Below are 23756 nucleotides of genomic sequence, written 5' to 3'. Positions count from 1 at the left end.
TATAAACTTTTTTTAATTGATTCTTCTTCCCTTCATTAACTGCTCATCATTTAAATAGGTACAGTGGTATGTATCCTTGGTCCTTAGGAATGCTACTGACTATCTGGGCATAGTGGATGGCTGAAACATATAGACCTAATCTTTAGCTGTAGGAATAATAATAATTCCGAACATCCTTAATTAGTGTTTAACCTCATCAGTGACATTTTATCACAGTCAGTCAATAGTCTTTATTCTGTTATCACAATGATTAAAAAAACACAGATTTTAAAAAATATACTTTATACATAATATGGTTTTTCATGATCAAAGATTATTGAGAAAACATCACACATCAAAAAACACATGGAATATAATTGATGTAAACATCTAGCAAATAGTATAAAAACAGCATACAATTGCTTTTAAGGGCCCCCAGGAGGTTAATCATATTTAAAATATAAGTAGCAATCTTTTATTCCATTTCCAGTGATGTATCACTAAATAATTGTAGCCAATGCTCTTTCATGATCCCATCTAATACTAAAAGATCTTCCTCATAAAGAGCTTCTATTGTGAAGTACATTCAGGCATGGTATCTTCCTTGAATGCGTAGGGTACTGGATGATAAATCATGCTACCATTGATGTATGAGTGTTCTACATCCTATAATAATATATGCCAAGAACACATTTTAATGTGGGGATTGCGTTTTCTTATAGATTCAGCCTACTATCTGGTTATGGATATGATATTTATATCCTCAATATTCTGAAATACAGCCCAAAGAAAGATTGCTGAGGAACTCTTTAGTAATCTAAGTTCAGGTGTAGTTATACAGTAATTGTGTAAAACAATTGTGATGATATAGCCCTGAAGAAGTCCTGTCTTACAAAACGGACGAAACATGTGTTGGCTTGAAGCTGTGGTATGAAGCTGTTATGTTTGGTTGTGAATTTTGTACAAAGGAACTGTCATATGGAATATGAAATATAATGTCTGAATATAAGACATGTGAACTCTACATACAGCAAAGACTTGAATTTGACTTTGGAGTGCTTGGACCTTAAACGCAAATTGTGAGGAAAAGACTGTTGTCTACTTTCCCATTCAGGAAGAGTTGGTGGCTCCACCTCCTCCTCAAGCACCCTATGTAAACTTGTATTTCTATTGTGTCAACTGGAGACCATATTGGTGTGTGCGCCACTTCCCAAGTCACCAATAACATTATAACTATTTTTGTTTGGTTGTGCGGCACCTCCTGGTATTGATTTTTAACTGTGATAATTGTTTGTATCTAAAAAATGTCGGATCTGGCAGACAGAGAAAAGATTGCTGAGAAACTCTTCAGTAATCTAAGTTCAGGTGTAGTTATACAGTAATTGTGTGAAAAGTTGTGATGATAAAGCCCTGATTAAGCCTTGTCTTACAAAACGAACGATTCACGTGTCGGCATGAAGCTGTTATGTTTGGTTGTGAATTTTGTACAAAGGAACTGTCATATGGAATATGAAATATAATGTCTGAATAAAAGACATTGGAAATCTACGTACAGCACAGGCTTGAATTTGACTTTGGAGTGCTTGGAGCTTAAATGCAAAGAGTGGGGGAGATTGTAGTAGGCAGATTAGAGTGGAGTAGATTGCAGTGAGGTAGATTGCAGTGGAGCAGAATAGAGTGGGGGCAGATTGTTTTGGATTGGAGTTGAGAAGATTGGAGTGGGATGGATTGGAGTGGATTGGAATGGGGCAGACAGGAGTAGGGCAGACTGGAGTGGGGTCTATTGGAGTGAGGCAGATCAGGGTGTGGCAGATTGGAGTGGGATGGATTGGCGTTGGACAGACTGTTTTGGATTGGAGTGTGGCAAATTGGAGTGGGGTGATTGGAGTGGGCAGGTTGTTTTGGACTGGAGTGAAGCAGATTGGAGTCTGGCACATTGTTTTGGATTAGAGTGGGGCAGATTGCATTAGCTTGTAATGGGGCAGAATGTAATGGGACAGATTGTAGTGGCATGGGTTGGGAGAATTGGAGTGGATTGGATGGGGTGAGTGGTTTAGAATGGGGTGGATTTGATTGAGTGGGTCAGATTGGTATTGGGTGAGGTGAAGTGCATTGGTGTGGATTGGAGTGGGGCTTAATGGAGTGGGTTGAATTTGGGTGAACTGCTCGAAAATGTATTAAATGTATGTATTAAAGCATCATTTTAAAACTTACACATAAGGAAGAAACAATGTCTCTTTGCATAATATAATCCTCATCTTTTGAGAACTGAGCCCACAAATAAAGACAAAAACACACAAGAGCAATGTGAGAAAAGAGAACTTGGGAAAATAAAAGAAAGTTAACTATAGAAAATACATCTTTGCAGTTTTGTTTGTCCTGTGGGCACATTTTTGCTGACCACATGCCTTCTGTTTGCAGGGCACTAAAAGTTAAAAAGAACAAAATAGAACCTCAATCACATCGGGAGCAGCGGATGTGCACTTATTAAGCTGAATCAATCAGTGATTGGTCCCTGTTCTACAGAGTGGAACAGAAAGGATCTTAGGCCTGCCTTGACAAATTACGAGGCTGTAAAGAAGAGTGCCACGCAAGACAACAAATGATAAGCAATGGGCAGGCTCCCAGCCCTTTTGTTAACAACAGTGTCTCGCAAAGCAAGACTCATGCGCTAGCCCTAAAAAAGAATTAGAGCCTCTGGAGCCAGGCAAGTGTGTGAGGAGCAGGGTCTGACTGACACAGGAGACCTAATGCACTTGAGCTATCTATTTATTGTTAAGCAGTGCCTCTCATCTAATCAACAACTTTAACGGGTGACGGCTAGAGAATAAGAATAATCCTCAACTCCATATTAAGACAGCACAATGATAAACAAAGCATGTAAGTAGATATTGAGAATACCACTCAGATCTTTAAATCAAGCTTTGCAATTCTCCATTTAGCCCATATTTGAAACACAGAAACAGAAGCCAAGATATCAGCAATTTCTGTAGATTCCATTGTATTTTAGGTATGACTAGCATATGCCTAAACTGACTGACATTATTTTTTTTGCATTTGTACATCTCTCTGTTCCTTTCTTGATTACCTTTCCCTGCGATAAAAGTCTTCCTTTTTTTAAAATGATCTTTAATAACATTTTCTAGAATGCAATTGACAATATTAATAAGCTGCAAGGCTGCTTTACATTTAGTACATAAACTGTAATAAGATCATGTAGACAATCCCCAAGAACCGTCCCAGCCCCTCTTGCTCCTGCACATAGCTTTCTAGAGTATAGAATGCATCATAGCTTTATAAAGACAAGTCTGTCATTGACATTTGAGTACACTGCCTAAGAGGATCCAGCACTTAACCTTTTTCACACCTAGCTGGTTCCCAGGTTATGTATCTGTAGGAGATTCAAAGCAGACAGCATGGCTGCCCTAACTCTCAAGTCATCTTCCAGTTTTTTGTCTTTACAGACATGTTTTATCTGGATTTCCTCAGCCGTTCCCCATTCAGTGATGTCCCTGAGCCACTCCATATACTTAGGGGTTCTACACCTAGTCATTTTATAGCTATTTGGCATTTTGGTAATAACAAGCCAAGTAGGACAAACGTCCTGCCAAGTAACTTGTTGGAGGGGGAGAGAATCAGAACGAGTAACCCCTGTCGCAATTCCAATTGCATGTGCCAGCCAGTAGCCCTGTTCAGATTTTCTAGCACCGCCTGCCAATTGGGAAATTAAATCACACAAGACCATACCATATGCATAAAGTCTGCTGCTAGGTTTCTGCGCAGTGGGGGCAAGTATCTGACCGGGCAGGATATAAAGCATGCAAAGTTTTTGAGGCGCAATATAGTTTGTTCGTTTTTTTTTTTTTTACAGAGTTTTATATAGCGCAAACTTCACCCGAATCGGGAATCAGGGCGCTTTACATAGCAACAGTTTCACTTTATGAGGATACAATCATTTTTGTTAGGCATGGGGAGATTAATTGATTTGCCCAGAATCACAGGATGTTCAGCGTCATTGCCGAGACTCAAACTTATTTCCCTAGATTCGAGGTCGACCGCCCAAGCCGTTAGGCCAGATGGACATAATTATGTTGGATCAATTTAAATCCGGCATTGGAGCTGAAAGTGTGGATCCCCTTGTGTATTCACAACCATTCTTTCCCCGACACCGGTCCACCTAGTATTCCATACCATTGAGTCTGGATGGGAAGTGGCGGTTCTGGGGGATGTACGATGTTACAGCGCGTACTTTTACAGCGCGTGCCGTTACTACGCAACATTTACAACGCAAGTCGTTACAACGACTTGCGTTGGGGGGTGCTGGTTAATAAATATTTTAATTTACTATTCCAACTCCAGTCCCCGTGTATAGTAGGGAAGGAGTTGGATAGTAAATTAAACTATTTACTATCCTGGAGTGGCCCCCATCACAAGTCGTTGTAACGACTTGCGTTGTAAAAGTTGCGTGGTAACAGTACCACGTTGTAAAACCTTCGTTGTAAAGGTTGTACCCCGTTTCTGGGAGGTCGCTGTGCAGCCTCCTTAAAATATGTGAAATCAGCAGACGGCCCCCCTGCAAGTCCCAACATTGTTACCAGGGTGTTGTAGCATGGTGGAGTATCTGGGAAGGTTGGCCAAAGCTCACGCTATGTGGCAGAAATGTTAGCATATTGCTTAAACTGTCCCATACCTAGGGCAAAGAATTCCATGGCATCATCCCCTGGGATGAATCACCCCTCCCAGGATACAAGTTGCCTAAAGTACTGCATTCTCCATCTTTCTAGCTCAGTATCGGCAAGGACTCTGCTATACCGGAATGGCTGTCAATCTTCAGTGGCAGGTCAGGGGCATAAGGTGCACGCCTTAGCACCCCTCTGACTGCTCCCTCCCACTTTGGATGCTTGATGTATAACTAAGGTGTTTCTGGTGGAACCTGAGACCCACTCATCAACAATTCAGGTAAAGCATTCTCAGCATGGGAGCCCGTCAGATAGGTTTTCTCTCAAGTGTCTTCAGGGTAGAGCCAGTGAACTGTCTGTTGCAAATGTATCGCTATATAGTAGAGTTCTGTGTTGGGAACCTCCAGACCCTCAAGGCTCCAGGTCCTTTTAGAGTGGTGAGCCCTACGCATTTCAGTTTGTTAGCCAACAACAGATCTGCTCTGAGGCTATGAATCATTTTGACGTAGTGTCTAGGGATAGTGTATAGAGTGCCTTGCAGTGCGTAAAGACATATAGGGAGCATTATTATTTTCATTATAGCAATTCTACCCATGACAGAGAGTGGGAGATCTATCCAAAACCTCACGGACGTGCGCAGTCCCTTCACCACCCTTCCAATATTAAGCTCCAAGAAAGATTATTCGGTCTATGCCAGTCGAATGCTAAGATAGCAAATACCATTCAGTTCACAAGGAAGCTCTACATTCAGGAGCATCTCAATCGATACTCTGATCAGGGAACCCAGCAAGAATGATTTCGATTTGGTTGGTTTCACATAGAGCCCAGAGATTTTTCTGAACTCTTGCATCACATTCAAAAGCATGGGCACAGAATATATTGGCTGTCTCAGATAAACGAATGCGTTGTCAGTGTAGAGGGAGACCATTATAATCCCTCAAGGGCCCATCGTCCAGTGCAATCTCTCACCCATCGGCTCCATCATGAGCACGAACAGGAGCGGTGACAGAGGACATCCCTTCTTAGCCCCTCTATGGAAGCTGAACAGATCTAAGACTTTTCCTCCCTAGAGCACTCTAGCACAAGGGGCCGTATAGAGCTGCCAGATCCAAAATTTAGGACCTATTCCTACTTTTCTCCACACATGCCAGAGAGATGTCCAGTTTAACGTGTGGAATGATAGTTCGATATCTTACAGTGCTAAGGCATAGGCATCATTAAGCAGATGTGGGGCATGAAAAATATGAGAGAGCTGTCTCAAACTGTGCAGAGTACTTTTCTTCAGGATGAATCCTGATTGATCCATGTGCATTAGGGAATGCAGATAGGGAAGAAGACAAGCTGCTAATATACCACTGAGGAGTTTAACATTGACATTCAAGTGGGAGATAGATCTGTATGCAGAGGCTTCTGTAGGGTCCTTGTAAGGCTTTTGCGCCATCACTATCACAAAGTCGCTAATTGTGGACAAGAGGGATGTCCCTCTGAAATGCCTCTTCATAGACCTCCAAGAGTTTATGGGCTACTGTATCTGCATAGCTGTGGCAGAACTCAGTGGGAAGACCATATCTTCCCAATGTTTTTGCCATTTTTATTCCACAAATCACAGAGAGAATCTACTTGTGCATGATAGATCTATCCAGCGTGTCATGGTCGTCTAAATCAAGGTTCGAAGTATGGGAGTGGGATATCCTTCAAGTAGTCCTCAGGACAACCCACCTGACATGTCTCTTGTCTAGCGTTGGTTTTACATAAATGGGATTGAAATACTTTGTTAATGGCCACCTTTGTACAGACTAGGCATCCTGTATGATCGTGTAGAGTCAGAATCGGAGTCTGGGGATTCTCTGCCCTGACCAATCGGGCCAAAATCACTCCAGTTTTATTTCCTTTTGCTTGTAGCCTTTGGAAATATGCAGTGTACGTATGTTTTTTTGAGTCTAAGCCAGTCATTTAGTAAACCTTTATGGGCCCTACTCCAGTCCACTGATATGTCGGTGTAAATGAAACACTGCTTCGATGTCTCCTAGGTCTCTCTCACATGCTTGGATATACCTTTCCAGTTGTTTGTTTAACCCCCTGAGATTGTCTTGAGACATAACCCTTGGAGAACGGTCTTCATCGCCTCCCAGTCCATAGCTCTACTCACAGAGGTACCCAAGTTCTCATGAAAATAGTGTGTTAGTGTGTCGCTGACTATGGACTCGAAAAGAGGGTCTGTCTGAACCCACACCCTTCTGGCACAAAAGTAGTATCGTTGGGCCTCTGCGCTCCCTCCCAAAATTCAGAAGAACAGGGGAGTGGTCTGATAGATTGCAGGCCAGGTACACCAGATCCCAACACTCTTTGGGCTATATGACTGGAGAACAGGCAATAGTCCAACCGGCTGTGGGTTCCTGCTGTGGGAGTGTAACAGGAAAATATTTTTTCCTGTGGATGTCTGTCTCTCCATATGTTGAGAAGGTGCAAATCTTGCATCATGACGCGCAGTGCTCCGGTCAGATGGGGTTTAGCATGAACTTTGGGTGATTCTCGGTCTATGATAGGGTTTAGGACAAAATTACAGTCTCCCACCATAATAATGTCAATGGCGAGATAGGGCAAGGCAGCCACTGCGACCTCGCTCGGTGTAAAAGTCGGGCAGCTACTATTTGGTGCATAAACGTTTAACGGGCAGGCTTTCTAGCCGTCTAGGGTTCCATGTAGTATTAAGTACCGACCCTCTGGATCTAGAACATTACCTCTATGATGAAATGGTATCCTGGGGGCCACCAATATCAGCATACCTTGGGCGTAGCTAGAGCATGAGGTGGCATACAACTGCCCTCACCATCATTTTCAGAGGCAAGTTATGCAGGCTCCCCATCCAGGTGTTTCTTGTAAAAATTTAATAGACATTTTATAGCGTTTCAGATAGGCATGTGCCCTCCTATGCTTCTCAAATTGGGCAATGCCCCGGACATTCCAGGATATTAGTTCAGTTGCATGTTCTGTCATCTTTGGGTATTAGTAAACCCGCCGGTAGGGATGTCTTCCTGCCCAGCACTCCTCTAAGAAGACATGCTGGGCTCAACAGCTGGGACCATAGTGTACAAGAGCAACATGCAGTTCCGCAACCATTCAAACATTTGAGAACAGAACTTCTACCCAATCCCACTCCCCCTCCCCATGGGCTACTGAGCTTGAACCTCCTGCCCAGCAACTGGCCAGTCAGAGGCCAACTTCTGCTGGTAAGGACTCGGGACAGGGTGCTCGGCCGAAAGCACTCAATCTCCCTCTCTGGGTCTACTCGCCTCTCTTCTAATCCTCTCCCGTTGGCATATTAGAACGGAAGAATAGTCAACCATAGTATATATTAATCATTCAATCTCCCTCCCCCTGTTAACGGTTGAATAAAAATCTCCAACCCTGACCAGTTTTACCATACGGTCTGTGTCAGTTCTATCATTGTCTGCTCCAGGTGGAGTAGAAGTCCTTCTGCCTGGCACCATTCCAAAGGTACTCATAGTATCTCAAAGCCAAGTTGACAGATTGTGGGGATCGCTCCAAGCAAGTGCTGTCATTGGCTGTGCCACGGTCACTGCAGCATCTCTGGAATGAGTTTCTCAAGTACTATGCCACGTTCGTGGCCCGGAGTGTACCATCTGGACAGACTACAATTTTCTCCCAGTGTCAGTTATTGCAAGACTCCTCCATCATCACTTCCTTCTGAGGTGGGCAGATTGTCTCTGTGTGTTTGGGATAAGCTGATCCTCTTGTACCATACTCTGGCTAGTGGTCTGCGCCAGGGTGTCCAACCAGTCACTGGCTTCCCCAGAACTAAAAAAGAACAGCACCTTCCCTTCATATTGGACATGTAGCTTGGCTGGAAAGAGCAGGCTGTGTTTCAAGTTCATGTCCCTGATTCTCTTTTTGACCGCAATGAAAGTTTTTTGTTGTTCTTGCAGTCTTGTGTGTAGTTGAGGAATATAGGGATGGTTTTCAACTGGAACAGGGGAGGGCCCCGTATTCGGACAAATTGAAGGATGGCATCACGGTCAGTAAAGATAACAAGTGGGCAATTTTAGTCCACTGACTTCAGGTTTTGGTAGGTAAGCAAGTGCTCTGTGAGCCCTCTCAATCATGAAGACTGTAGATAGTCTTTTTGGAAGAAGGTCCGTAGTAATCCATTCCTTTAGGAACAGTTCGGCGAGTTGCCCTTCCACCTTTTCTGGAAAGCCTATGAATCGTAGATTGTTCCTCCAGGATTGTGCTTCAGAATCCTCTATACTTTTATCCAGTCGGGTTGTCAGCTTCCGAAGGTTAAAGACTGTGGTGCACAGGTTATGTAAGTCTTATTGTAAGGTGTCAACAGGTTGTTACATGGCGGTCACTCCGTCCGCCACCTTCCATACATCTGTCAGGAGTAACGTAACATCTATTAATTGATTTTGTTAAACATATCATCTTGTGAGCTTTGTATTGCTGCCAGCAAATCTACAATAGACAGGGCTGAGCTCGCTGCCTCTTCAGTTCTTTTCTCTGGGCCCTTCATCCCTTTCTCCTTTACATGGTAGTCAGCCAGCAGGGTACGTGTGTAATTGACAATTTTGTTCAACTGTGCGGGTTTGGATTCCCTGTCCTTTACCATGATGGCAGGAGCCCCTAATACCAGTCCAAGGGTTTAGGATCTGGTCAAATTTTCGTGTCGCCTTTGGGGATTCCCATGTACACCGCAAGGGTCTGGCATCAGCTGATAGTCCATTGTAGCCCTCCACAGTCTAGGGCCGATCCAGAGGGAGCAGCCCACAGGGTCTGGTGTCCAGGCACTCCTATGGTTGTGGATTGGGGTTTGTGTGGTTTGCAGTAACCAGAGGCAGTCCCCAGAAGTGCAACTGTACCAGGGGCCTCTTCCCCAGGCCCTCCCATGAACACAGTCTTCTACCCATTGGGCGTCCAGCTGTGGCAGCTCTCATTGAGACTCTTCCTGCATAATCAAGGCTCCCAGGGAGGCACTGCACAGGGTTACAGAAGGGTGGGCCAACGAGTCCTGCAGTCTTTATGGTGCGCAGTATTCGCTGAACAGCAGGGTGTGGTTCGTCCACCCTCACAGGGCTCCCTCCAGACACATTGTGCCCAAAGTCCTCAGCCATTATTGCAGTACCTGAAAGGGGGGCTCCTAGAAGGGCTAGTTCAATCGGCTCCTGCCGCTGGCGAAGTCGGCCACGGTACAAAATAGCTAGCCCAACCCAGCTCCTCTCGGCAACAAGACCAGGTGTCACAGGGCTGCTCAACTAGTCCGGCCGCTCTCTCAGCACGCCCAACTCTTGAGCAAAGAGAGGAAATCCCCTTCAGGCTCCCACTGCGTGACCAGGGACTGCAGCTGTTCAAGGGCGTGGATTTAGGGCATCCAATGCGGTGGGTCCATGACCTGCCTGTCTCTGACACTCAACTGGACCCGAGTGCTGCAGGAATCTCCTGGCAGCCTTCCCACAATGTAGTTTGCTGGAGGAGGGCAAGGGGGGTAGATGGCTGCATAAACTGGAGGATTAGGTCAGGATTTCACTGTTACCAGTGGGAGCTTGGTCAGGAGTGTCCAATCAGCCATCTTGCTTGGCCACAGATAAAATTCCTCCTTATCCTTCAGGCTGATTTGGGTTGGGGTTGCTCTCATAATAACCAATTGGTTTGGTAGATCAGGTTACTATCTTGGTGTAATAAAATTCAACTACCCATCATATAAATTTGCATGTGTTTTATACTAGAACACCTACAACGTATTCATTTATGTTCATCATACCTTTAATGCACTTCCACTAAAACAAACAATGCAATCTTGACATTTTTCAACCAGTTGACCGTACAAATTCTCTGTAATCATCTCACAGTATATGGCCATATTCTAGTCCAGTTGTTTAATAAGTGTTGCTTTATATGACTGATTTAGCTCAAATATTCATTTTCTAAGGTGATCAAGCATCTACCGCTCAGGTCTATGGAGGGAGCAAGAGCTCCTCAGCACTATCGTCAGCGAAATGAACAGAAGATAAGCTGAGATCAGCCACGGAACAACGTACTTTCCCTTCTGAAATTCTAATTGTCTGCCTCTAGGATACAGAATGTTAAAGACACAGGAGGAGTTTCCTATCACATTTGCTAACTCTGAAATCATGAATATGGTTGATGTTTAAACCATTTGCTATAATGTATTAAGCAAACTATGTTTGATTCTCAATCAAATACAGAAATGTACTCCCATAGGCCTGCACTTGAAGTAGTTTTCTTTTAGACTTCGATTTGTAGTAAATGTGTGCTTTTTGTGTAATGTAGGAAGGTGTCTATCAGGCACATGCATCAAAGCTTTTGCGTTCGCAAAAGGTGCGAATCGCAAAAATCGTCCGTTTGCGATGGCAAAATCAGCTTTTGGGATGCATGAAGGGTGAATGCCCTCGCAATTTGAGAATTCGCAAATATTTGGAAATTCTCAAATTGCGATTGCATTTAAGGAATCGCATTTTCGATTCCTTAAATGCAATGCATGAAAGTTTAAAAAATAGAGATTTTGCAATTAGGGGGAGCAAATTACCATGAGGTTGAACCTCATGGTAATTTGCGAAAACTTTGAAAAATGCACTTTTGTGCATTTTTCAAAATGTCATGTTGTGCACACAGGGCATGTGTGTGCACAACATATGTGCACAGATTGATTTCAGGGGTGCCTCAGGGTGTCCTTTGGACGCCCCAAGCACCCTTGAAATCGCATTCTCAATTTGCGATTCGGCAATTGCTAATTGCAAATTGAGAATGTATTCCCATTCATTTCTATAGGCCTAAAGGGGAGGTATTCCTTAATTGCGACTCGCAATTTGCGAGTCGCAATTAAGGAATGTTTAGAAATCGCAACATTTTCAGTGATTTCTTCATGCATAGGCTTTTGCGATTTCTTAAATGCGATTTCTTAAAAATCGCAATTAAGAAATCGCAAAAGCCAACAACGATGCATGTGCCTGTAAGCGTACAGTCTCATTTTTGAAGCAGAAGTTCCTGAATTCTTTTCTGAATTCCAGGTGACTTCCATGTGAATGATTTTTTGCACAGAAGAAGGTAGCGGAGACTCTATAAGATGAGGATAACTTCTTTCATAAGTTACATGTACAAGAGACCCCAGCCAGCCACAGCAATCTTCAGCAGCCAATTGAGTTAGAACCTTCAATTGCACCAATACATCCTAACAACCAACTAGACATTCTAATATATGAGATCATTACAAGTGTACACAACACCACAACACTCTTCAAGATCACAGATAAAATTCTTCATGTAGAAGAAACTGACCCTCTCAAAAGCACAAAAGAAATATATGCCGCCAATTTCTAGGTTATTGGACAGATGCAGTGTACTTCAACATTGTGCAGATACCCGACTTTAGCTGGAAAGTCTGACAAATACAATGCATTCTGGGTTGTGAAATTGAAATGTCATTTGTTAAATTTAGATGAGCATTGAGCAGTACACTATTTGACCAGGATGTTTTGTTTCAGATATACTATCAACGACAGGAACCTTGGTCGGCTACCAACAAGAATAACTGGTGCATTCAACAGTGATATCCAGCTGTGGCAGGTAAAGGACAATAAATATTTTATTTATTCCAAGGGACCCCTTCCACTTTATGAATGGTAGTGCAAACGTTTTCATTTTTCTTTTTTAAACGCAACCCGTTTTCCTTTAAAGATGACAGGCTGTTATTTTTTCAAAATGATTGCTTTATTGAAAGCAAGCACAGACATGGTGGTCTGCTGACTCCAGCAGGCCACCATCCCTGTGACTTTAGCAATTCCTAATGGGTCGCACATTGCGAACTATCTCAATAATATTCATGAGGTAGGCAGATTTGCGACCCACTAGGAATCGCTAAATGCAACTCATGGAGCTTCATACATTAGGAATAGCGATTACCTAATTTAGATTCACAGAAATCGCAATTAGGTAATCGCTATTTCCAATTTTGACACATGTGGTCCTTCATTTCATATGATGAAATTCATTCCATATGTTTATGTCTCTGCCTGTAGTAACCTCTATTTTGCTCTGATGTTATTGCAGATGGAAAATTTCTTTGCAAAATATCCAAATGCCGGAGCAGGAGCGACACCAAGGAAACAAGCACTGGAAACAGTGAAGAATAATATTAACTGGGTTAAAAGAAATAATGAAGAGATAAGGTTATGGCTGGAAGATAATGTTGGACCTTCCTTTTAGCTGTGCAAAGACTGGGTTGGTGTATAAAGTCAACCAAGATTTTAATCACATAATTGACATTTTTTCCTCTCTGCAATGTTACCCACCGGTCAACTCTGGATAGGATGAATCAACAACGTCCAGGCTGCCGTCCGTGGATAGTCACTCTTCCATCTACTCTATCTCCAGACTGCAAAGCCCACTCCAGTGTCTTCCAATATGTCACTGCAGGAGACAACTTCTTTAGGGCCAAACAGTGCATTACTCTGTGTGACTAAATTTGGGCATTTATGTCACTGCCTCAGAAATCCTCGAAACACTCCACGCTGTATTGATCATTGAATGTTATCTCTCATTCTGTACAAAGAAGTGTTAAACCATATTATCTTTTCCGTGTATTTTTTTCTCATTTTTTGTCTCAGACACCATCATCGAAACACTGTCTAACAAATGATTTTGTATTTAATTTACTGGGCACACCTGCTACTTTCTTTTTCTTCTGGAGAATAATTTTATTTTTTGTATTTGTGCACTGATACATTGTGAATATTTTATTCTTCTACCATTAAATAAAATGCTATAAAATCGGATTGATCCCCTAATTGAATTCTTTTTTTTTTAATCATGACTATCATTTGAAATCGTCCATTTTATTTGTTCCTATAAATAACATACCAGCTTGTTACTCTTGTAACTGAGCTTCAATTGTTCCTACAGTCTGCTCAGGATGACTCTGTTGAACACTTTGCTTTGGGGTTGATAGAAAAGTTATGCCACTGTAGTTGCCAAAGAAATAGAATCTTCTCATATTTATGGACATGTCTTTTGTGTACACATTACACTGGATATTATTAAGACAACAACATGTGTTATGTTCATGCACATACTATGGCGTTTGCTCTTGATAGTATTTATAATATGTACTTGCATATTTGGAAACTTTGTTGAGCTCAAGTCTTATTGCTGCTACACGTCATGAAGATACAAACATGGAAGCTCAAACCTTCTGCACATAACCTTGATGGATGTTCAAGCACCTCTGTGCATGCGCTTCAAACTAGTTTATGGATCTTGTTTTCCGAACCCTCCAATAGAGGATGGACGGTCGCGCTATAGTCATCTTGTGGACAACATTGTTCTTCATGTTCTTTACAAGAAGAGGGAGGTTTCAGATGGATATTAGTGTTGGATTCAGAGAGTTCCACATGCTAGGATGCTGAACCCCAATAGAATGGCAGCTGTGCTTTTTTCCCTCGACAATAGGGAAAAGACTTTGGCTCTAAGGTTGTGGCTGAGTATGTGTAGCATCCTGCTACTAATAACAACAGACACTCACATCTCTTTCATAGGAGCTTTATTCCTGCGTCCTACCTCCGTCCTGTCCCTACTCTAACTGTCCCTGGTTCCTGTTCCCCGGCTCCTCCTGTTCCTGCTCCTCCCTCTGACTCCACCCCCCAGCCACTAGACTACATCCCACAATACTACATCTCCCCCTTTCTTAACAAAATGAGCTTAATGTCCTCAGTGTTCGCAGTTCTTCAACCCACCACACGGGTTGGCGGACACCCTGTTCTTCAAGCCTCAGTAGTGTCGAATCAGCGGTGGGCTTGACTTTGGTCAATCTTTCTGTTGTCTTAATCGGGGCATTCTTGATCACGTTGCGTGTGAACTGTCTGCTCTCACATTCCGCAGTCAGCATGTCTCCTTCCAGTGGTGTAACTACTGTTGGTTCAGATGCTCGATCTCTTTCATGAGTGAATAATGTTCTGGTCCTCTTCCGAGCACCCGCATCTACCTTTACTTCTGTTTGTCTTGTCCGGTTTAGGGCAACACTGTCCTCCAATTCAGGGTCATGAATACCAGACAGTATGGTGCTATCTGATGAGACTGTCTTGGCTTGGTTCAGTAGCTCATTCACCGCATTTACTTTTACTTCCTTTTGTCGAGTCCGATTGAGGGCAACACTGCCCTCCAATTCAGGGTCATGTATACCAGACAGTGCGGTGCTGTCTGACGAGACTATCTTGGTTTGATTCGATAACTCATTCACAGCCTCGGGTTGTCTGGCGGACTCGTGAGCTGTCTGTGCATCGGCATGTTTCTCTCTTATCTGACGATCTCTCTCTACTGACACGTCCGGTTTTCCTTGCGGAGTGACTGGCTGGTCCCTTCCCGTCCGATGACTAAGGTCCACTGTCTCTGTCTTCCCTTTGTAGGTCCTTTGAGTCAGTCTCGCGGACCCCTTCAGGGGTGACGGTGTCTGATCTATGTCCAGATATACTTGTGACTGACATGACAGGTTGTCTTGTGGCATGACTGAGTGTTCAGAGTCCTTAGTGTGTGACGTGTTGCTCTTGACGTGAAGGATGTCCTTTGGTTCCATGGTGCGTTTAGGTGGTTGACGCCATGACTGTTGTCGGGACCATGACTCGGTCAACTCACGGGATTGAACAGACGAGCCCTCTGGGTCAGAGAAGTCTCTTGTCGACTTCCAGGATCGGACAGACGTGCTCTCTGAACCAGAGGAGTTCCTGGCCATAGACGTGCTTTCTGGGTCAGAGAAGTCTTTTGTCGACTTCCAGGATCGAACGGACGCGCTCTCAGAATCAGAGGAGTTCCTGGCCATACTCCTTTTGAAGCGTTCCTTTGAGGGTGTATCGGGTAATGGATGTCTGAAATGAGTGGGCCGTGACACGTTGTTCGTTGATTCAGGGTTGTCTTTAAAATGATTCTCCGGGCGCCTTCGTCGACTTGTCTTTGGCATTGTTTCATTTGAGAAGTTGCTCAACAACCACGTGCTTGTTCTTTGTGTTTGCTCTTGAGATTTTCCATCTTTGCCTTTCTCACATGTCAACGACGTCTTCTCAGTTTCTTCGTTGTCCCCGGTGTCATTGATGCGTTGGTCTTTTCCTGTTCGTTGTTGGGGAGGGTCAGTTCGTCTTATGCGACCTATTTCTTCTTCCCACTTATTTGGTGCTCGGATACCCATGATGTGAGTGTGATGTGTTCTCCTGCTGGATGATGTTCCTTCAGACTCATCTTCACAACTTGATGAAGAGTGTTCCTGCGCCGACTTCCAGTTTTGACCATTCTGAGCTCTCCTTCTATAGTTTGTCTTCCTTACTCTCTTGTTGTGTAAGTTGCCATCTTGTCCAGGGGTGCGATTTGTCCCACTTGACGCTCCCTCCTCGTCAGACTTTGAATGACATCTTGAGGGTGAAGAACTCCTTGAAGTTGTCCTTTGACTTATTGACTCGGAGTATTCCTTGTCACTGTGTCTCTCCCGTTGGTCAGACTTTGAATGGCACCTTGAGGGTGAAGAACTCCTTGAGGTTGTCCTTTGACTGATTGACTCAGAGTACTCCTTGTCACTGTGTCTCTCCCGTTGTCTTTTCATTGGTCTGCCTTCCCTCTCTCTCTTTTTTGTATTGTCTGTTTTCCGAGTTTCATCTGTCCAGGCATCTTGATAATTTGCCTTCAGATTCGGGCCCTTTGATCTGTCTCTTGCCTTGACGTGCATTCCAATTTCAGCCTTCCTGATGATTTCTTCTAGCGACCACTTTCCTCGCAAGATCTTGAGCTTTGTGTCGGGGTTTGCGCAGCCTTCAATTATCCGGAGTCGAACTGCGTCCTCATTCGTAAAGGTGTTGAAGTGGCAGCCTTGTACCAGGTTTTTCAACCGAGTGATGAAAGTTGGCAATGGTTCACCTGGTCCCTGCCGAACTGTGTTGAAAGTGATGCGCTCTCGATCCACTTCCGCTTGTGCGGAGAGACGGGCCTATAGCTTCTCTTGGAGTCTTTTATAGATTTCTGTGTCTTCTTTGGAAAATGTTTCGATTGGGCATCGGCCCTCTGGACCCACCAAATGGAGGAGCAGCATTAGACATTTCCTCTCTCTTTGTTCACCATTTGCGTCCAGCAAATCGCTCAATGTTGCCAGCCATTGGTTCCGTTTGAGACACAGACTCCAGGTATCCGTCTGCACCCCAGGGGGTGGTACTTCAATGCAAGGATTGAACGGTTGTGCTACTTCTTCCCCCGCCATGAGAGGAGGATTTCGATGGATCATGCTCGCAGGGCACGGGCTGTTCACTCGTCTTCTCGTCTTCGTAGTTGATCTTCTTTAGTCGAAACCTGCGGTCTGGTCATGTGCTGGGACGTTGGCAATGCTTGTTTGGCCTTCGCCAGTGCTTGTTTGGTGTTCGCTAGTGCTTGTTTGGTTTTCGCCAATGCTTTATTCTATTATGTTCGCCAATGCTTGTTTGGTCTTCACCAATGCTTGTTTTCTTCCTTTGCCGCGATTTATCCAATGCTTGTTTGGTTTTCGCCAATGCTTGTTTGGCCTTCACCAATGCTTGTTTTCTTCCTTTGCCGCGATTTATCCAATGCTTGATGATCTGCATGTATCAATGCTTGTGTCTCTTTGCATGGATCAATGCTTGTTTCTTTGCATGTACCAATGCTTGTTTACTCTTAGCCGATACTTGTCTTTGCATGCACCAATGCTTGTTGATTTGCATGTATCAATGTTTGTCTAATTGCATGTGTCACTGCTTGTTTATTTGCAGGTATCAATGTTTGTTTACTTGCATCTACCTTACGGTTGTCAGTGCTTGTTGACTTCCTTTTACCAATGTTTGTTTCTTTGTTCTTGCCAATGCTTGTTCACTTTTGCCAATGCTTGTTCACTTTCTGGCTGTTGCCTGACTCCAAGATGGCCGCCTATGGATCACACAGGGTATGTCCTTGAAATCTGCCTGACTCAAAGATGGCCGCCGCTATGGGAATCCCGTTTCCCACGAGATCTCAGTCTCATTCAAGCCTCCAGACCCACGTCTCTTCACTCGGCACTCACCGTCAGCCGATTTCCAGGCAGACAGCACTTCCAGACACACATCTGGACATCAGCGTGGCAGGTAGGATCGGGGTGAGCTCCCGACCTCCGTTTCTTCAGCTGCCCCGCCACTCCTCACGCATCCGGGGTGAGCACGCGGTCCTAGCGCTCGGTCGCGCTTTTCCCGCCGGAGCAGATCCAGCGTTCTCTAGCTTGGGCCCCACTCACCTGGTGCAGGGGCTCACTGCTGCATGATGAGACCTCCACCGTCTCCACTCCAGCGACGGGCACCACGGGGAAAGATCGGGGTGGGCTCCCGACGTCGCGTTCCCCTCCCTTGGACTCACGCTTCAGGGGTGAGTTTTTTGAAGTCCGTTTTGGCGCGCGATTGCGCTTGCTGATTCTTCTAGCGATTCACTCGCCGAGCAGCATGCTCCACGCAGCCTTCTCGGCCACGGAGCTTCCGGCAGGCAGGCAATGTTTCCGGCGGCTCACTCCTCGCCGCAATGCTCCTTTTTATCTCGGTGATCGCGATGGCAAACTCCTCATCAGCGCCACCTGGGACAGGATCACACAGTGTCACGAGATCGGTGTGGTGTGCACGATGTGCCCGATCCCACCCTCGTCGCCAGCTGTAGCATCCTGCTACTAATAACAACAGACACTCATATCTCTTTCATAGGAGCTTTATTCCTGCGTCCTACCTCCGTCCTGTCCCTACTCTAACTGTCCCTGGTTCCTGTTCCCCGGCTCCTCCTGTTCCTGCTCCTCCCTCTGACTCCACCCCCCAACCACTAGACTACATCCCACAATACTACAGTATGTAGCAGTGATTACGCTTCTGAAGATAACCTTACATTCTCAAATACATGATCAAATACTGACTCATCACTTCCCTTCACTTTTTGCACCCAAATCGCATAAATCCTGACTTCAATCTGGTGTTAGTTGTTTTGAATTTATAGGAATGGACGGAGGAAGGAGACCAAATAAATAAATGTAAGTTACAGGAAGGCAGAGTAAGTAATTTGAGCAGTACAATAATGATATTGAGGTCAAGACCAGGAAAGGTGCAAGTAGTTCCAACTTGGAATCTGGTTAATGAAACCAGCCATTAAAATAGGAGCTGCCAAGGAATACAGCTCTTATTGTAGTTTGTAGGGTCTTTTGAAAAACTCTTACTGGAGTTTTCTGGGTTTCCATGTTAAATATCATTGTTATATGCTCAGTTACATCTGACGTGCACAATTCATACATTCCCCACAAATGCTGCTGCAAGGTGGAGTCTGGTAGGAAAATCTTGTCGGCTGAATGGGAAAATTTCCATTGACATACATTCATACTTTACATTTTCTTAACTGTCGTGGGGCTTTTCTCTATTAACAATCTTTCTTTTCCAGGTTAATATCTTCATTATATTTTCAATTTTTTTTTATTTCACATAAAAAGGAGCATTTAGGAGGATCAACCAATTAGAATGTAATTCTGCTTTGTGTATCATCTTACTGTAAATGTTGCTATGTCATGGATTGGCGGGAAACTATTGGAACCAAGAAAGCAACGCTTAAGCTGAAAAGAGTCTTGAGAACAACAGACCTACAACATGGTTCACTGCACAACTATATGAAGAGAGGACATTACTAAGATCAACATAAAGACTTTTACACAAAAAGCCATAACACCTATGCCCTTACAAACGTATAATGCAGACGCAAAGCCTACATAAAAAACATGCGTAACAATGCTTAATTCCTCAGATCTGAAATCAACCAGGCAAAAAAAATCTGAAAAAATGTTTCAAGGTTGTCAAAAACATACCAACCCACCAGTAGTGGCTCGTAGTGGGAGTGTTTTGGGGCGGGGGAGGGGCAGGGTGGGGAGGAGTAAACTCCGGCATATGGCTGACCGAAGGTAAGTACATAAATAAATAAAACAAATTACTTTGTGACCCTGCAACGCCATTTGCGGTGCAGCGCTCGCAATTTAATTTGTGAGACAACTAAATAATTTTATTCAAGAAACCAACTTTGTTGATGATTTCCAATTGAACTATAGGTCTGATTCAGCACTGTGATGGATATGCTTCGAATAGTGGATGATTCATTGTGCACCTAACAAAGGGCACTTCTGTCTACTCACTCTTCTCAACCTGTCTACGTCGTTTGGCACATTGAAACATGACAACAATTTGAAAAACAATGGAACAAAGGAAGGTAATCTGTGTCTCACCAGTGAGGTTGACTATGAACATTCACTCACAGCATGCAAAACTGGCAAACTTCCTTTCAGACCTCTTTGTTCTTAAACACATACAGCTTCAAAGATCAATACTTTCACCTACATTCTCTTATCTGCGCATTGAGCATTTAACTTCTCTCCTAAGACACTCCAACCTCACTTTTTACATCTATACAGACAACTAACAGCTCTGTAGAAAGTCAGCTCATCAGTTGAGATCAACACCTGGCTGGCTCCAATCATTGATATTGCTTCATCTTCTTAAAATGAATCCTTTGAAGACAGAATTCTTCATCATCTCAACATAGAATTGCACCACAGCGATTCAAGAATGGTTGGAGACAGCCATCTAGCTAGGCTGCAACCCATCTGGGCAAACAACAAGATGGCCGAAGGGTAGGAGCTCCGGTCGGGAGCTCCCGGGCGAGGGATTACCTTTTTGGCGATTATCCTGGTCAAAGTCCAATGCTAAACCACCAACTTTAAAAAAAAAAAATTTGGTTGGTGTTTTTTAATGTATTTCGCCCAGAATTCTCAACATAAAAATGAGGGAAATTCCTAGTAAATTTCAACAAGACAGTCACAGCAGAGCACTAAACGATGTCTGCATCAGTCATGTAAATAGGACATCCGCCCACACTTACAGCGAGTGAAAAAAATGTGTGGAGAAAAGAATGACACCTCACGGGCACACCACCCTCGGGGCAACTGGCAGGTGTTCACCAGATTATGCCCCTTTTCTCATCATAGGTAGTCATTCAATTCAAATACTAGAAAAGTGTCCAAAACCAAACCAAAAAATGTGTAAAAGTGCAAAGGAGCATTAAACATTCACTCCCTTATGTGACAAACAATGTTTAAAATCAACAGGCACACCTTTCACACAACTTTATTTTGAAATTAGGTGTGTTCTGTTGAACTAAAAAGGATGGTAGCTAACTCTGCATACCATTACCTATAGCCAACATGTTTCACTGCCACTGAAACTTCTGGCAGATTCATCAGGGCTTGACACTTTGTCACCGCACCAATGTTGGACACCTTGTGCTCTGGGACTGTCAAATTGAAAGAATACATAAATTAAAAACACACCAGTAACACCCCTCCGGACACTTTTAGTCTATCCAAAGAATCTTTAAAAAAAAGGCATTACCCTCTTCCAGCCAATTTGTCTTGTACCAGCTGAAGAGGAAGGTGTATGCTGGCTCCTCATGTGAGCCTCAATATAAACTGAATGGCCCCTGCGATTGTTGCATCAATCTAGGAATAATAAACACAAAACACAACACAGCGTGTCATAGGTCAAATTAGATTATCTTCATGGGATCCTCAACATAAACTAAATGGCCCCTGCAGATGTTGCATCAATATAGGACAACGACACACACAACACAACACAAAGCACAGACCAGTGTGTCATAGGTCATGTTAGATTATCCATGTACATCGACTTTCCCATTAATATGCCCAAACAGAGTAACTCTAGATACAGGGTGATGTTGAGAATTCTGGGCGAAATACATTAAAAAACGCAAACCTTAAAGTTGGTGGTTTAGCATTGGACTTTGACCGTTTGTCTCTCCATTGCATCAATAGGAGTTGTGATATTGAACGCCCTGGGGACAAGGGGGCATATTACCAACAACTACAGATAATTATCGCTATGCTGGTTTAGTGGCGATATTTTTATCGCCGAGCTGCGGCGATTTTTATCGCTTAGGAACCTTGCTATTATCAAGATATATCTCCTAAGCGATAAAAATCGGCCGAAATGCATGAATATCGCAGAAAAGTCAGCGATATTCATGCATTACCAAGCTAATGCTCTTAGCCATGTTATCCACCTACCATTGGATAACATGGCTAAGAACTGCTCAGGGGCAGGTGTTAGCTTTTGGAGATATTCGCGCTTAGCGCGAATATCTCCAAAAGTTGGTAATAGGCGATAGCGATGTTAACGACTGTTTCCAGTCGCTAACATCTTGGCACGCCCACTTTGCATGTCATTAGTGATAAATATCACTGACATGCAAAGCGGGGCCCAAGATGGTCGCTATCTCCTACTAGCTGTCGCTAACTGGTGTTAGCGACAGCTAGGTAATAGGGAGATAATTTTATCTCCGCTTTCTTGGCTTTTAAAGACAAAAAAGCGGAGATAAATCCCCTTGATAATATGCCCCAAGGTTATTTGAATCAAAACATTCTCCTTGGTGATCACCATCTCTGCCAGTGTCAGCTGGTGCTTCAAATAGCTAAAGCCGCAAAGAGAAGAAGGGGATCTCTTGTGAAAAAGTTGAGATACGATTGAGAGGTCTTTTAGATGCCTCTTAATTTAGGGTTGCTGAACATCACTGCCTTTTGAGCAACCCAATTTACTACATACCTGCAGTCCTGCTGTTTGTGTTTCTTCTTCTACTGTGCTTTCCTAATTTCATACTATTACAAAGGGTGTGGAATGCATCACTGTGTCAAACCGGTAACTGAAGTCCCTCTGCTGTCCTGAGACATGGTCCAAGTGTAAAAGAGAGGGGGCAAGTTTCCCAATCTGTTCCTGCCTTCCTCTGTGCTACAGAACATCTGAATCACCTGCCAGCTGCTATCTCACCGCCCCCGGTTGGCTTCCGGGCCTCAGCACTGTACATCCTGTCCAGCCGCACAAACTAACATCCTACTCAACTTCTCTAACAATTTAATCGTGACCCAGCCCCCGCCCCACACCCTAAACATATCCCATCTCAACATTTCCCTCCCCCGTTCTTGCAATATTAACAATTCCAGTGAACATTCTAAATCCTCTCCTTACCTCACTTTTTCTCTTTTCTGACAATCCCTTCTTTTACCACCTTTGCCTGCCCTCCCATGGACAAGGCCCTACTTCTTTGACCTTTTCTTTCGTCTTTCTCTTCCCATTATTTGTTTCCCTCTTTACCATCTCTCTGTCATGGGCCCTTTGCCATCACTTTGCCTGTGGGATAAAAGCAATCAATTAGCCTGCCTTAATGTCCCCTACCACCCGGCCATACATACCTCCACATGCAGTCACTCCGCCATGCAATGCTGCCTGTGTTGCAGGCATGCTTGTTGTTGTGCAGGAAGGGCCACCTTCCTGCACAAAAACATTTTTAATGGCGTTTTGCTCCTTCTAAAATGCAGCACACATACAAAGAGCAAACAACAAGGAGAAATAAAAGCATTTCTCTTCGTTCCAACACCTTAAGGCCTCCTCCAGAAAGCTGCCCCAGATTTATGAATTCTTGTAAATCTTGATCTGTGTTAAAAAGCTATGGGTGTTACAGCAACACCCATGGCATGTCCCATTAACACAGAAAACTGTGTGAAAGAGGGCCACATTTACAAGGCTGTGCGGGCCAGCACACAGCGCCACCGAAGCATCTAAAAAAGTAACACTCTGATAGTGCTAAGGGCTTGTAAATATGCCTCAGTGTGTACCAAAGACCGGCTCCTTCAAACCTACCTTACTCAAACAACGCCATAGCACTGCTAAGCCCTGCCAATCTAATACCTTTCTCCCCATCTTGTGCTTAAAAACTGCTCCTTCTGCCTGACCCGAACCCCACAAACCAATCTAGCCAAGCCACTGGCACACCCTGGCCTCCCTCGATTTCTCCAGCCACACTACATTGCCCTTCCCCTTCTGATGCATCTTGCTCTTCTTAATCTGAATACCAATACCCCATGCTAACCACAACTCGTCTGCCATTTCCGGTCCTTTGTTCCGACCTCCACCCTCCAGCTCTGACACCCAAAAAGCCTAGGAGAGCAGCAATGTTAAAAGAGCCCTGGAT

General features: G+C 44.0%; 1 protein-coding gene across 1 annotated transcript in view; it reads left to right on the top strand.

Annotated features, from left to right (window-relative positions):
• The window catches only part of ENPEP (glutamyl aminopeptidase), a 354204-nt gene extending 340736 nt beyond the window's left edge, over window positions 1–13468 (top strand). The window contains exons 19-20 of the mRNA XM_086961606.1: window positions 12179–12260; window positions 12744–13468. Coding sequence (XP_086817732.1) covers window positions 12179–12260; window positions 12744–12899 — 238 coding nt within the window. The 3' untranslated portion in view covers window positions 12900–13468. The remainder of the gene's footprint in view (window positions 1–12178; window positions 12261–12743) is intronic.
• Window positions 13469–23756: the final 10288 nt, after the last annotated feature.

This window comes from Lissotriton vulgaris, chromosome 3_1 (genome assembly GCF_964263255.1).
Source record: "Lissotriton vulgaris chromosome 3_1, aLisVul1.2, whole genome shotgun sequence".
Taxonomy (NCBI): Eukaryota; Metazoa; Chordata; class Amphibia; order Caudata; family Salamandridae; genus Lissotriton; species Lissotriton vulgaris.
Note: the sequence above shows the minus strand (reverse complement) of the source record. Positions and strands in the feature narration are given on the sequence as shown.